Raw genomic sequence first — 16,632 nt, forward strand, 5'->3', positions numbered from 1 at the left:
TATCAGGGTTCGTTTTATATCATGTGCATGCTTTCTGTCTGCTTACCTCAAAAGGTAATTTCAAATCTCTGGTATAACAATTCCTGTGGGTTTTGAATACTTGTATCAATTTTAGTCTCATCAAAGTAACCACTATCCTGGCTACATTTGCAGCCTAGCTTCACCTTATGGTGCAAAATCATCGAGCATTGGAAGAGATTTTTGCCAGAACTGAATTTTGAGGGCAAGGTTTATTTCTGCACAAGGAACGGTAGAAATTCCTTTGGATGGTTAATTTTACTGGAAACTAGAGCATTCTTGCTGGAGGATTAATTGAAGGACTGGACCTTTAAAGACTAGATCAATAGTACTATAATTGCAGGTTTCCATCTTCTATACGTCAAGAATGTTATTGAATCCACTCAGCAAAATTCAGTCCTTGATCAAATGTTCTGATTTTTAAGTCCATTGCTGATTGTTGAAACATTACGTCTGAGTAAGTTCCTTACGAACCCCTCTAGTACTCCGCCAGCCAACACTAGAGACATTAGACAACCAAAATTAACCAGAAAACTAATCAAGTGCTAAACCATAACATAAAATTTTCTGCTGTTTGTCTTCGAGGGACTTGACGAATCTGTAGATATTTGATGAAGTAAAGAATATTAACATAGCGTGACTAGAACCTTAAATCCTCCAAATGATTGGGAAAAAAATAATAGAAAAGAAGTACACAAGGCTGTTACATCTGCACGAAACTGAATATTCCTTATGCCTCTTGGTTGAAATCTGCTCATCTAACTAGTGTTTCTGCAGAAAGTTTCTTTTGTTTTACATTTAACAGAAGCTTTTTTTATATTTTTCAAGAAATGGGATCTCTATGCTGCTTGGAACTAGCCGAGCCAGGTCGTTTCTGCAGAAAAAGAAAAACAGAGTAAACAGACAGGAAAAAAGGCGCCCTTGAATCTTTGGACCTATTAGCTTGCAAGTTTTAGAAGTTCTTATTTAACATTCAATTCAAATCAAAGTAAAGGAAAGGAAAGGAAAGGATACTTGTTCTTTGACAAATGACTTCTGTATTTCCTACTTCCTTTGTCCAGGGAATGTCCAGCCAAAGACATTTTTGTGTGGTTTAAAACTCGAGCACAAAAGACTAGTTACCAAATATCTGGATGAATATAACTAACATTCTACTGTGTATTTTCTAACGAATTCCTATTCCGAATTGGGTGTAAGAGAGACCAAAAGAGGAGAAACTATGGCCGCACTTCCTGTAGATTACACTGTAAGCAAAATAATGCCCCTCCTTTAGAATGAAGTTTCCTTGTTGCGAGGAATTTGGTACGAGCTTCACGAAATCAAGCAAGAATTGGCGTGCATGAAATCTTTTATAGTCAATGCTGATAATAAAAGGGTGGGATGAAAAGTGAGAAAACTTGGGTGGAAAATGTGAGTGACATATCCTATAACGCGGAAGACATTTTTGACAATGAGATCATTTACTTGGAATACAAATAAAATAAAAAATCATTGGGAGACCGAACTATCATCCTCTCTTTTCTCTCTCTCTATCTCTCTTTCTTATCTTTTAGGGAAGCTCAATCGAGCTCTGTAAAGCTTAATTAGATCAAGAATCATTTGAATTTGAACTCCGGTCTGATTAAATTATTTTTATCTCATTTTAATTTATTATTTATGAATAATATCTTTTATTTATATTTATCCAAACACTTTTTTTAGATATTTTTTAGATTATTTTTCAAGTTATATATTTTTAGGTTTTAAGAAAGAAAATAACAATTCATTTGAAAACCATTACATAATACTTAACATTTCTCTATTGTACAAAGAACACATATCTTTTCTCTACACATAAAAAACTCCAGTTTTTTTACTTGTTATTTGAGAAAAAACTTAAATACTAATTTAAGTATCGGAGTGTCCCTTATTATATGAGGGAATTATTTTATATATATAACTTAAATCTAAAACTTATTAGCCAAGAAAAATAAATATTTTTTATGAAGTTTTTTCATGATTTCAATATATGAAGATTTGAATAAAAAGCTTGTTCATTCTTTTTCAATTTCTAAAAATGCTTTTTCTATAGATAACAAGACTCCAGTACATGAGAGATTGATTAATCTCTTTACCATAAAAACTTCATCTTCTCCAAGTATCCAACAATTCTCTTAAAAGTACAAGTGCTCAAAGATAATGTTTTAACACACAAAAGAAACTTTACTCTTTTTAATATAACCAATAACAAAATCAACCTATACTGTTAAGTGTATAAAAACAACTTTTATTTTAGGAAGATGTACAAAACAACATATCAAGTAGGCACCATACACCAACTCTCCAATAGTTTATAACATATCCAAGTTATTAACATGACTATCTTCATTAATCTTTTTCTAAGTTTAGTATTCTCATTCTCATGCTCTTTATCATAAAAAACTTACGCATGATGTGTATGAGATAACCACCCTAGACTCTTGCACGTTATTCCCACTAAGTAAAAGAGTCCATTTTGTTATATAATAGTGTTATATACTCATCTCACCAAGGAATGCGATGTTGTTGAAGCTAATTTAGACAATTATGATGACTTTATAGATTCTAGAAAATATATTCAAAATATTAGAAATATTATAAAGTTAGTGCAAACAAAGAGTGATGAGTGATGCTATGTGCAAGATTTTCTCTATAACTTTTCATATATCTATTAAGTGTGGTATTATAACCTTAAGCATGGCTTCATCTTATGTTTTCAAAATCTTTTCATGAAGCTCATTTTTTATTTCAGTACCAAAACATCATAAAGCTTTTTTTCATGTGTACAACTAGATGATGAAAACATGATGACATATCTCTAGAGATTTAATGAGGAAATGCTAAGCATGGAGGATCTGCTTGAACTCATCACCACTAAAGCCCTAATCAATGAAGTGTACAACTATTCTTTATGAGAAACGTTATACACACTCCCTGACAAAAGTCTTTTTAGTGTTAAAGACATGATGAAAAATTACATTAGAGAGAAGAAACTAGTATGACCAGAGAAGGTCACTTACGCTTCCACACACAAGAAGATTCTCTACCATACCATTAACCTTTAAAAAGAGCATCCAAAAAAAGCATCAAGCACAAGCATGATAATTTGATATTCTTTGAGCTCGTTTCCACATCTCTCACAACAACACATGTTGATGTTTTAGCTACCATGAAAAGAAAAGATTTTCTACAATACCCATTTACAATGAAAAATAGTTCAAACAAAGAGAACCCTAACAAGTTCAATCACTTTCACCATAATCATGAGCATGATATAGAAAAGTCGTGCACTTTCATAAGAGATAGAAATATTAATCTCTAAAAAGTACCTTAAAAAATTAATGAAATAAAAGATACAATATTAGCAAATATGAGACAATCCATGCAATATACTACTTCAAATAAAACAATTCTCAAAAATCATCTTTTGAATTTATATATATATATATATATTTTGCATCTTCATGTCTTTAAATATAGAAGGTCTTTATGAAACCTTCATAAAGAAGTTTTTATTATGTCGTCAGATCTTCATGACCACTTGTCTTTACATCCTTGTTACTATTTATCTTTAAGTTTCAGTGACCACTATCTCAAGTTTTTATAATTACTATATCCAAATATTGATAAAAATCTCTAATGAATTAAAAAAATAAGCAAATATTCAAAAATAAGCACATACATGTAACATTTTTATGCAAACATACATTGAAAGTGTTTTCTTCCCCTCTATAACTTATTAAAGCCTTTCAAACATGTATACTTACAAGCTTTTAAAGGGTGCAAATTATACAATAAAAAAAATGGTTATTGAAGCTTGGTTGGGCTAGGGCACAACCGATCTACCCTCCTCTCTCTCTCTTTTCCATTAGTCAGGCTTAGCTAAACTCCACGAACCTTGGTTAGATCGAGCCCAACAAAGCTTAAGCTCTAATTTAACCAAGCTATTTTTAGTTCATCTTGGTTTACTAGTCATGAATAGTAATATGCATAATAGTATTTATAAATATCATTTTTCACTTATATTTATTTTTATATTGTTTTAGATATTTTTTAAGTTATATATTCTAAAAGTTTGAGATAGAAAATTAATGATTCATCTTAACAACATTACATTACTTTTAATACTTTTTCATTACATTGAGAATATACTTCAAGATACAGAATACACATCTTTTATCTATACATGAAAAATATTATTTTTATCTTTTTAAATTTTTACTATTTTCATCAAAAAAAATTATTTATTTGAGATAATAAGCTATTTCTAAATATCTTTTTAGTGTAATAAAATTATTATTCAATAATACATAATACTTATTTTATTCACAATCATTGGGAAATCATTTGCATGCATCAAAAAATAACAAAGCAATTGATACCTGCAACTTTTTTTTAAATATCTTTAATCTATTAAATGACAAAACTACTCTAATCAATAACAAAAAAAACTAATAAAATAATGACAAAAAAAACCTTAGATCCAATGCATAAAAAATAAAACCCTAAAGGCAATGATCTATTTTTACTATGTAATAAAAAGAGACAAGAGCACAACATCCATATTTGGCTGTCAGAGTATTTTTGTATAAGAGCAAACAGGTTATTTTACCGTCCATCTTACAATTAAAAACACAAATATACTTCAATAGCATCCACCAATGTATTACTCTTAAGACATTTATGTTATTTTACTATACAATTTAAAAAGAAACTATCTATTCTGCCATCAATCAATTCAAAAATGTCAAAAAGACAACTTACCCTCAATGAAGAGTAAAATGGTAAATTCAGTATTCTCGTTCATAATAAAATATGTCTGGAGAAATAGTACCTTTTTTTTTTAATGATGATAATAATTCTCATGAAAGGGAGACCTCTTTTTTGGTACAATCACAAATATCATGCAGGAAGGTTTGAGTCTAGGTGGAAAAGAAAAATGAATAAGTCCACAAGAATTTTGAAGCCCTGTAAAAAAAAAAAAAAAAAAAAAAACCTTATCTACATAACAAATAACCTTAATGGACGAAAAACTGTCCAATTTCATTAGCTTGGCTTAGATTATGTACTTGGATTAACAAGATGGTAATGCGCCAATCATCTTGCAGTTTCAATTTCAGTGTTACAGTGCTGGCAAGGGCAAACTACTCCATGTTTTCTACTTTCTACTCAATATCCTTTACAGCATCCTGCATCATAAACAGAGTAGAAAATCAAACACAAGTAAGAGACACATGGTAACCAAATACAGTATGCATGAAAAGAATGTAAAGGAAAAACCAATTTAACGAAACTCCCAGAAATTGTACTAATAACCCATAAAGATTTTATGCCCTAGGACTCTTGGAATATTACATAGATCCAAGTATCACACCACGGAGGAACTGACAAACATTTATTTGCAGTGACTGATTCATCAAACATGTTATGCAACCAGCAACAGAATGCGATGGAGAAGAAGAGACAATTAGTGAGTGGATTGCATGGCAATTTTTTGGAATCGGTTATGCAATCCATTCAAACCTGAATTGCAGCAAGTAAGAATTTATCCCAGTTGATCTGCTAGTCGAGACCATATATTATTTGTATGGATATAGGTCAATGTAATTTGTCATGCTTTCATTAATCTACTCTTACATTTGAACTTCAAGTTCAGTAACATATTCTTTTGCCCTTATCATTCATAAATAATGTGTAATCTACTTTAAAGAGATTTTAGATGTAGAATTATTGATTTATTAATGCAATTTCCACTTGCACTTTATATACATTTTATTGCTATAACACCTCCATCCGTTTTTTTTTTCATTATAATAATTATGTTTGGCTGAGCAGGATTAAGTTCGGTGGCATGAGTTTCAAAAATTTTGAGAAAATATTGAACCAATTTGGCTTCAGAATGGGTTTTCTCTACTCAAAATCATGCAAGGAATGCATTACACCTGATTCAAACACCATCGAATGTGTAGCCCATATGATTAGTGCACACAGCCAATTGCTTGTTGGATCCACTCACTGCATGAGTTCCATGCTATATACCACAGTTCAGTCAATTAATCATTTGACATGGACCATCAGCCCAGCATCAAGGAAAATGTGTTTGGTAAGCTAGATTTCACTTGCCACCAGAATACACAATGCCATTACATTTGTTACCATTACCTCTAATAAAGTATCACTTAAGAGTAGAAATATATTTCATCAAAGTTCTAATTAATGATATCTTACCTTAGCCAGCTGCGTTACGTAAGTTGCAGCAATAGCTGTGACCAATAATCCCAGTCCAAGGGTCCAAAGCCCACTGTTACCTTCCCTTAATCCAAGCTCAGATTCCTCTTGCTGAAACATTACACAGATAGCATTTAGAAATAAAGGCAGAGAAAGAAGAGCGGGGGTTGTTTACAGGGAAGCTGACTATATGTACTCTTGAGCCAAAGCTGGCGACCAGAACTGGAAATTTTATACCATATTTAAGGTGGTATTGAATTTAAGCATTAGAGTGACTAATTAATATTTGATAGTGGATTTTGCAAAATATCCACGCTTCTTTCCAGCTAGGACCATAATAATGTCTTAAACCATCATTACCAATTAAACAAGCTGTACCTTGTCTCGGTGTAGATATTGTATATACAGATTATTATATATGAGCAAACGCAGTTAGCATATGACAGGAATTTATTCCGTACTTCCTCACCTATGACTTCCATCAGCAGTAGAGGCTGAATTGCATCCAGTTAGAAGATGCAAATCAGGTCTTTTTGGAACTAATATGGATGTATCTGTTATTGTTATTGTATCATAGTAGTAATCCTAGTAAAGAGAAGACATACTGCTCTTGGAACTAAATGGCTAATTTTGTGCTTAGAGACTTAGTTTCTTGATCAGCAAAAATGATGGCTTATCAAAACTCTCTCGTCATCATGTCTCCTCATTTCTAGTTGAGACTTGAGACTTCAGTCTCTCATTCCTTACCAGTTCTCTAGTTGATAATGGTCTCCTCAGTTGTAGCTTGTTCCCATTAGTCCTTAAGTGGCAAGAAGGCTCCTACCAGTTGTGTCATTCTTCATTTCTCAGATAATTAACCTTGTTTCTTGCAAATGACCAAGTATCATAAATCTCTACAGAAATATGGATACACTACATGGAACTACAAATGCTTTGAAAAATGTGCCAACTACCTAACATACAATATTTAACAATCAAACTTCATCAGCATACTAATATAATAAATTACAGGCAACTCATTAGCTTACCGTCTTTTCCTTTCCTTTTATTTTCCCCCTTTTTGATGGTTACATAAAACATTTTGATTGATGCCCTCTTTAGGATTTTTACTATTTTTATATTAGGAGGAAAATGCATTGATATGTCATTTTATGTTCTTTAAAATTCTACAGTTTCTTAGGTGCCTATATACAAAGCATCTAGTTTATTATTGTCAAACAGTTTGCATGATATTGTATTTTAGGTGCCACTTTCTCTCTGCTACTTGTTTTTGCTTCTCCCTCTCTACCTTCATCTCTTCTTCTTCCCTATCTCCCTTCTCTTTTCTGTTCTACATCACATTTCCTTTCACTTCTTGAAAGTTTCTGCTTCCACCTGCTTTCCTTAAATTCATGCTGTTTTTGAGAGATTTTGTAGTTGGAATTGACACAACATATAGCATGGTTAAAGCAAGCGACGGTTCTCAAGCCCTGAAATTATAGAGCTAAGCTATAGAAAAAATTAGCAAAAACCCTCTAATATTTTATTAAAATTTTGAATAATAATGTTCTCCTTAAATAAACTAGATACCCCTATTTATATTAGTCTTAAAATCCTTTATAAAAAATGATTCTTAATTAAAACTAAAATCCTTTATGGAAAAAAATTCATGATTAAAACTTATCTAATTAATAGAATCCATCTTGCATTATGATTTTTAAAATAGTAAAACACAATTTAACTTAAAGTTCTAATCTAAATAAAAAAGAAGAAGAAGAAGAAGAATTCAAATACAAGAAGAAAAATAAAAATAATCTCGCATAAGTTTCAAGCCTTATTTTAATTCCTTTTCAATTTGTGATCATTATTAAATTTTAATCCAATAGAAAACAAGGCCTTCATAATCTCTTGTCAAAATTTTAACTTAATCTAACAGTTGGATTAAAAGTTATGCATGATTTACCAAACTGCATCTTGGACTCTTATTAAACTCTTCAAAACCTAAAATTCTTAATTATTAATGAAATAATACAATAAACATTATTATGCCAAGAATATGGAAGAAATTTCTCCAAGTCAGTCATCTCTACTTCTAAAAAACTTGTCCACGAATTAGAACTTTTCCACTCCAAGTGAACAAACATTTCAAATTGTAGCCAACATTTTCATGAAATAGCATGTCCTTGCCCGATAAACTTCAAAATTTAATTTATGATGTGCACAAGCTAAAAAAGAAACTCCATATTTAATGTTATATTTTTTGTTCTTGTGAAGTTCACTTGTAGTTCCTTCACACATTCTTTTTCTTCAAGCTTGATCTCATCATCATCATCTATTCTAGCACTTCAACCTTTGAATATAAAGAAACTTCAAGATAATTTTTTAAAATACATTTAAGAGAATTGTCAGAAATTACCATGTTCTTTTTTTGTAAGAATTTCATCTATGAATGAAAAACCATTGTTTACCACTACCATCTCCAACTAAGGTCAAAAGATTGAAACTAGTTGTCAACAACCTTTTTGATCACGTTATCTTTAACATGATTAGATAACTTTGAAGTTTTGCTTCACCAGAAGGTTGAACATAAAGCAAATAATAATAATCTATTTGCTTATGTAGCCAATATAAAATATACTCATAATTATCTTGTATAAACTCCAAAATTAATGATCGTCTCAAATCATGACAAAATGAAATTAAAGGCATACCAATACGAGTTCTAAAGTCTATAGATTCAAACCATCATTCTCTAGCATCACAAGAAAGTTTGCATATGACAAGTCCTACTTTTCAATGATAAGGAACCTTGATGAAATAAAAGTCAATTTCTAACTTTGCCAACCACCTAATAAATTTTTTCTTCGAAAATCTCTCATCAAATTAAGGAATAGAATTGGGGTTTAGCTAGCCTCGAGATAGGTCTCCAATCAAGTTCCTCCTTTCCACAATCCTTGTTTGTGTTACTTGTTAGTCGAGCTAGATTTGTTATGATTTGCTCCAAACAATCTAGTTTCTGCTCTTAAGCTCACACAACGCCTCAAGGGGCCTCCACTCTTGCATCATGGAGTGGGTTGCTACCGTCCTCGTCCATCAAAGAGGCCAGCCTACTATGATACCAACTAACATGGCGTATAGCATTGTTAAAGCTTTGATTCTCAAGCTCTAAAGTTAAAGATCTAAGTTGTAGAGAATTTTAGAGAAAACTCTTTAGTGTTTTATTCAAAGTATGAATAATAATGTTCGCCTCAAAATAAACTAGACACCCCTATTTATAAAATCCTTTATGAGAAAAGGGTTTTTAATTAAAACTAAAATCTTTTATAGGAAATGATTCATAATTAAAACTCACCTAATTAATAGAATTCATCTAGCATTAGGATGTATAAATAGTAAAACACTAATTAACTTAAAGTCCTAATCTAAATAGAAAAAAAAAATCCAAATACAAGGAATATAAAGACAATCTCGCAAATTAATTTCAAGCCTTATTTGACTGCCTTCTTGATTTTTGATCATCATGAAATTTTGACTCAAGAGGAAACAGGTCCTTCATAATCTTCCATTATAATTTTAGCTTGATCCAACGGTTGGATTAAAGTTATTTTGCACTTTTATTAAACTCCTCAAAACCTAAAAATTTTAACCATTAATAAAATAATACAATAAACATTATTATGCCCAGAATATAAAAGAAATTTCCCCCTTATGGATTTTGGGTTGTTGGATTTGGGTTAGCTAATTTAGAGAGACGAGCTTGTCTTGGTTAAGATTACAGGACCTAAAAGATGCTCAGAACATATGATTTCTCCATCTTTATGCCAATGCCATTGTACCATAGCATTCAGTTGTTAATGCTATGGTCAGTGGCGGCCATCAGCACTAAGAGCACTTGCTCATTTTCTCTATGGTAAAACCATAAGATAATCATTAGCCTATACCAGTTATAACTTTTTATTTACACTTTCAGTGGCAGAAAATAAATATCAATTTGAAAGACAAAAACTAAAGCTCAGAAATGTTGCCCAAATATGTATAGAATTCACCGTATAGCCAAGAAGTACAAAGAAACTCACAATGATTGCACGGCCAAATGCACCAGCACTCACATAAGCCCATGTTCCTGGAAGCATCCCCAACCAACTGCATGATGTTGACACAATCACATTAATATTAAGCAGCTAAGTTTGTCAGCTAATTTATTTCATCTAATGTACATCTTACACTTACTCTTCCAATATAATATGAGTGTAGAGCAAAAGGACAGTAATTTTCACATCTAAATCTCCTGTTTGAATATCTCATGTGTTTTTGTTTTACAACTTGGTATCAAAGCACGAAACCCTAATTAATCAAAATCCTTATAAAAAAAATTCACAACCCTAGCAATCATGCTGATGATGTTGAAGATTAATAGTACATAGTAGGACACATTCAAGCAAAGTTTTTCCCATTATTACATGTGTTTTTATGAATGTTATAAGATGCAGCAGAGCCAAGAATAAGTTTCAAAACTTTCTCGCAAAAATAAATAATCTTTGAAATTTCAAGCAAAAGAAATATGTAAGTTAATCATCACATAATAGCCTCCAAGAAAAATTCAGATACCTTCACAATTTTGTTGAAGATAGCTACAACTTCAAAAATATTGTTGTTCTATTAGATGTTTCAATTGAAAAAACAAAAAATACTACATGACCATAAACCTTGAATTCTATATCAGCAAAAAATGCATGCTTTGTCAATAAGAATACTGTTCAAAACTGGAATCAAGCTACCATCAGGGCAAAGAAGAACAACACAGACATAGCACATGAACCACGGAGGGGTCACTGTTCATTTTAAAAGAAAGAAGGTAACAAAATGCAAACAAATGGCAATCAACCTTCAGGCTAGTTGAAACAATTAAATGGCCACCAGATATGAACTCTCATAATGCAGAAAATCAACTTTAAAAGCAAGTATTCTAGAAGATGGACAACATGCAAACCTTCCCAAGATATAGGGGATGAACTTAACAGATGTCAATCCATACAAATAATGCCCGAGAGAAAATGGAAGCAAAGGACTCAAACGTAGAAGGGTGACAACTTTGAAGCCATTTTCCCCGATTGCTTTGTCAATTGCAAGAAATTTTTTATTCCCTTCAACCAGTTTAAGAATGCGCTCTCGAGCAAAATATCTAGCTATCAGAAACGCAATGCTTGCAGCAGCCTGAAAACATAAAAGATTATCAGCTATAGCTTTCAGACACAAGGTCATTTTTACTCATAAATTTGTAATAAAAACAAGCAGGCTTACCGTTCCACTTATAGAGACTATAATGGTGCCAATAAGAGAGCCAAAAAGAAGACCTGCTGACATGGTTAATGGAATTGCTGGAATTGCAAGAATCTAGCAGATTAAGGTACTTCATATCAGTTTCAGTAAATAACAACTATTATCAATCTATTATTGGACAAAAAAATCGTGAGGATGTAGGATTCAGAAAACACAGACCCATAAAATGAATATTATCATGTGCTCACAAAGATATATAGTGCTACTTGTATCTTCTTCTTCTTTCTTTTTTTCATTAATACATGTGGGTGTGTCCACACTTGAACAATTATTCAGTTATAATCCCACCAGAGTAGACTTTTCCTTAATAGAAGGGCTAAAGAAACGAGAACTCTTTCACATGCCATGAGAAAATGATTCTGTATAAATCTTTGAAGTAAAATATATTAAAGACAAGACATTTAGTACTATGGTCAAGGAAGAGGATAGAATGCATACTTCCAATCCTGCATAAACCGCTACAAATAAAGCATATCCAGCTGGTCCATAACCTGTCCACAAAATAACCGAATGAGACTCCAAAGGGTGCATTAATTAAAATATATATTAACCATAAGCCTGCATTCTTTATCTCTCTTAAAATATAAAAAGCAAGAGGCTGGCAGAACTACACCGTTTCATTTGGATTAGAGCAGAAACTACTTAAAGCAAAGGTCATGTGAGCAAATATCTAAAACACATCACTATTTTGCAAGTTTTTCCCACATTAGCACGATAGCAAAAAAAAAAAAAAAAAACATTTCCCAAACTAGCACAATTGGGAAAATATTTCCTAATCTAGCATAGCCTTTTGCATGTACTACATTATCTAAAAAGCATCTCTATTTTGCAAATTTTTCCCACATTAGCAAAAAGAAAAAATAACATTTCCCAAACTAGCACAATTGGGAAAATATTTCCTAATCTAGCATAGCCTTTTGCATGTACTACATTATCTAAAAAGCATCTCTATTTTGCAAATTTTTCCCACATTAGCAAAAAGAAAAAATAACATTTCCCAAACTAGCACAATTGGGAAAATATTTCCTAATCTAGCATAGCCTTTTGCATGTACTACATGTGTGACCTATTGATACGCACATGTAGTACATGCACAACCTATATACACATGTTTAGTACATGGGCGACAAAAAAATAAAATAAAATAAACATAGTCCTCAGAAAGACATTCAGTTGTCTAATTTTGGAAGCACACTATCCCTTCTCCCCACCATTTTTGGTTCCCATTTCAAAAGCCATCTTTTGTACCAAGCCATCATTTTAATTAAGTTACTCGTCCAAGGAGAAACCCACCACACGCCTTACATGGCATTAATGGTGGAAATATTTAATGATTGAAGAGTTGTTTTCCTTAGGTTGGAAAACATGACAAGATGGGTATGAATGTCATTCCATTGAAAGATCTAACACTAGATAAGCAGAAAGTTGTGACTCTTGATGTTCAAAATGAGAAACCATGTGGACAGATTGTTGTCGAAGTAGTATACAAACCTTTTTAGGATGACAAGATAGAAAAAGATATAGATGAACCAAACCTTTTTGATAACATTAAATATTTCCACTATCAATGGCATGTGAGGCAAGTAGTGGGTTTCTTAGATGAGTAGCTTAACCTCAACAGAGGCATTGGCCATTAAAATGATAACTTGGTATAGAAGGTGGCTTCTAAAATGGGATTTTGTTGGTCATGCATATATGACATGCCACAAAGAACGGACAAAATGCTTACAAAATTAGACAACTCACTGCCTATTTGAGGCCTACGTTTAATTTTTGTTGGTCGCACATACACTACAAATGCAACTGCATGGATGCACCTGTAGTACATGGACATATCAATAGGTCATGCATGTAATACATGCGCGATTACTCTCTAATTTGCTCCATCCAAGTGCTTTGCATTAAATAGTGGCATGATTTTCCATGAGAGACTTCACTTTCCTAGAAAGAATGAACCCAAGATTTCATCAAGTTGGTGGATTTAACTCCAACCTTAGCATCCCAATTGATTTACTCTAACCTCACAAGCTTCAAATCACCTCAAGCCAAATAAAACATGGTTCTGAAGTAACCATACTAACCATTTCCCTACCAATATGACGTTGCTAGCCACCAATTTACCAAGGTCAGGCCTCTTTGTCTTAAGCTTACAATTAGTTTTTCAATTTACCACATAATCCCACTCTTATCTTCCATTTTGGACGTTAGAAATCCCCCGACCCTCTCAGATCTATGGTGATTTGTCAATCTAGGATTGTGTTTTTTTCTTTTTCCTGGTGGCTTTGGTTGCAAATTTTGGCAGTCAAGGTGTGGCTATTCATGTTCAAGAAAAAAAATTTATTTTTTTAGGACCCAAGGCGGTGAAAGTAAATTCATGCTCCTCTCTGGAACATCATTTGCAAAAGATCCTGTAGTAGGCCTATAAGATCATCCTTAATAATATCCTGTTTTCTGATGACTCCAAGAAAGGCTAAGTAATCCTTTGCCATTTTCGAACCAGCCAAAAGGAGAGCATGAGTTAATAGTCTCCACCATGGAGCACTTTACCCAGTGTTTTTTTAACTCTAAGAAAGAAGAGAAACAAACAAAACAAATATCAGCTCAAAAGGGCTTCATATCACATTCAATTCAGTTAAATGATTCTGGAAGTCCTTGGTGAACTACAGCTTGAAGATGTCAAACACCAACCTTATCCTGGAACAGTTCTCTAGAATTCTGCTCCCTTCCAACACACTAGACAATTTCAGAGTCATTTTTCATTTGAAGACTTCTAAATAAGTTCTCATTCGAAGTCTCTTTTCACTTTCGTTTCAATTGATGATTTAAAATCTCTTTTTTCTTAACACGGTTATGGCAAACTTTTGACATTCTAAACCATCAAGTCCCTTTACACAGTTAGCTTCTTCATAAATTGAAAGCCTCCATAATCCTCTTGTCACATACTCTTAAGCAACTTTACTGTAAAAGATATTTACAAAAAAAAAAAAAAGCACTCTGACTGCTGGAGGTTTATCAAAAGACATTTTGAACATCAAACCAAAGGTGTTTAACTAAAATTACAAGCTCAAACAAATTCACAGCTCGGAAGAAGTGTGTTCCATGCAAAGATAAAATAACTTGATACTGAAAAACACCATTGTACACTTCAACGTAGAAACTGTTGATCCACATGCCTGAAATTGAATTCTAAGAAATAAAAAGGAAATTCCCATCCACACAAAACTCTCAGCAATCCCAACTCGTTACTCTAATTTAAAGCTACTATAACACACCTTCACCGAGCTTTCAAAAATCACTCAACATTATGGTAATAACTTTGTAGCTGAAACTCATTGCAATTGCAAACAACTCGTCGAGAAACCAAAAAATTCCTGGTTGAAGAAACCAGCTTTCCTCTAAAATTTCAAATGGGTCATTGAATTATTAAAAATGACACCTAAATATACAGAATTTCTATCACTAGTTAACAAAATTCAACGGCAACTAAGTGAAACTAAGAACCCAAATTCACAAAAGAGAAATTACCTTCAATGAAGCCAGAAAACTGGTTCAAGAAAGCATTGATCTGGTCCTTGTAGATATACCCAACAGCACCAAACCCACCAACAACACCAACCAACAAGACTCCGGCCAAAAGAGTACCTTTAAATGCAGTGTCTCCTTCCAACCCCTCTTCAGCTTCACTACCATCTCCTTTAACCTTGTCATCATTATCATCACCTTTCGTGTTCAAGAACCACCTTACACTTTGTGGGGCATTGGTCTTTCTAAGTGTCTGCTGTTGTTTCTTTTTTTGTTTTAAGGAAGAACAAGGAGTTAAGAAATGAAATCTCTTGTTGGTTCTAAGGCTGTAGTGAAACAGAGAGCGAAATGGAGAAGAGTTGAAATTTGAAGCGAGACATGGTGGCAATGGTGTTAGTGGCCTTGAGTTGAGGAGGGTGCGCATTTTAAGCAGGGGGTGTGGTGTAGGAAAATATGAGACGGTGGATCTTGTTCAGGCAGTGGAGGGCTGGCCATGTAAAGGAAGCCAAGGAAAAATGTTTGTTTTGAGATATTAAAAATTTATTAAATATTCTATAACTCCAATGAACAAATAAATTACAACGAAGATAATAAATATACATGGAAAAAATCGAACTTGAATATATATATATAAAAAAAACAAGTATGAGTTATGTTTTTTTAATCAATTTAGATATTGATTTGATTAATTTTAAATAAATTTAATAGAAAATTAATAACTTAATTAATTAATTTTAGTGAATTTTTAAAAGTAAAGAATGATTAAAAAAAATTAGCATCATTTCATTAAAAAAAAATCATTGAATGATATCTTGTTTTAATGCATGTTTGGTGTTTATCCTTTTATTTATATTTAAATATGTTTTTATTGGAAAAAAAATCAAATTGATTTGTTTTAATATAATAATATTATAAATAAAATAAATATTTTAATATATTTAGAAAAAATATTTTAAAAATATCATATAGGCATCGACTATTGGTCAATCTATGAATGTTTTTTGTGGCCTTGGTTGCAAATTTTGGCGGGCAGGGTGTGGCTATTGGGTTAGATAAGATTTTTGCCGCCTTTTGATTCACAGGTGTTCAGTGCTCTGTGGCAGTCTATTGTGCCACGTTTTCTATAATTTCCAATTCAATGGGTAGTAATTTTTCTTTTATTTATGAAAAGAACTAATAATTTTAATGTAGAAATAATGATGCCACGTCTTGTTATAAAAATTATATAAATTTTTTTTTTTGTTGTTTGTGTTCGTACTTCAAATAGCTCTCGAATAAAATATGATCACACCATCAAATATTGCATTAATTCTTATTATCATAAAAAAATTGTTAATTAAAAATACAGAAATAAGGTTATGTTAAGTTAAATGCTTGGCTTTTTTTTCTTAAATCATAAAACTCAAAATTATATCCAGGTCTATTCTAAATAAATATTAAAAATTAAAAAACATTTATGTTCTTTAGAACCTTATATATATATATATATATATATATATATATATATATATAGATAGAGAAATAAAA

At 32.0% G+C, this 16,632-nt stretch overlaps 1 protein-coding gene across 4 annotated transcripts; it reads right to left on the bottom strand.

Moving 5' to 3' along the window:
* Positions 1–5,038: 5,038 nt before the first annotated feature.
* On the bottom strand, positions 5,039–15,633 carry LOC105133832 (uncharacterized membrane protein At4g09580-like). Of its 4 annotated transcripts, XM_011037964.1 has the most exons (7): positions 15,109–15,633; positions 12,022–12,074; positions 11,545–11,637; positions 11,234–11,457; positions 10,320–10,386; positions 6,265–6,375; positions 5,039–5,225 (listed from the first exon to the last, which is right to left on the bottom strand). In XM_011037964.1, exons 1-7 carry the CDS (start codon positions 15,527–15,529, stop codon positions 5,202–5,204), a joined length of 993 nt encoding a protein of 330 aa, XP_011036266.1. In that variant the 5' UTR covers positions 15,530–15,633; the 3' UTR covers positions 5,039–5,201. The 4 variants fall into 4 exon arrangements, with proteins under 4 accessions (XP_011036266.1, XP_011036267.1, XP_011036268.1 ...); XM_011037965.1 differs by lacking the exons at positions 5,039–5,225; positions 6,265–6,375 and adding an exon at positions 9,254–9,350; XM_011037966.1 differs by lacking the exons at positions 5,039–5,225; positions 6,265–6,375 and adding an exon at positions 9,339–9,365.
* Between the last annotated feature and the right edge of the window lie 999 nt (positions 15,634–16,632).

Source organism: Populus euphratica, unplaced genomic scaffold (genome assembly GCF_000495115.2).
Source record: "Populus euphratica unplaced genomic scaffold, PopEup_1.0 scaffold54.1, whole genome shotgun sequence".
NCBI classification, from domain to species: Eukaryota; Viridiplantae; Streptophyta; class Magnoliopsida; order Malpighiales; family Salicaceae; genus Populus; species Populus euphratica.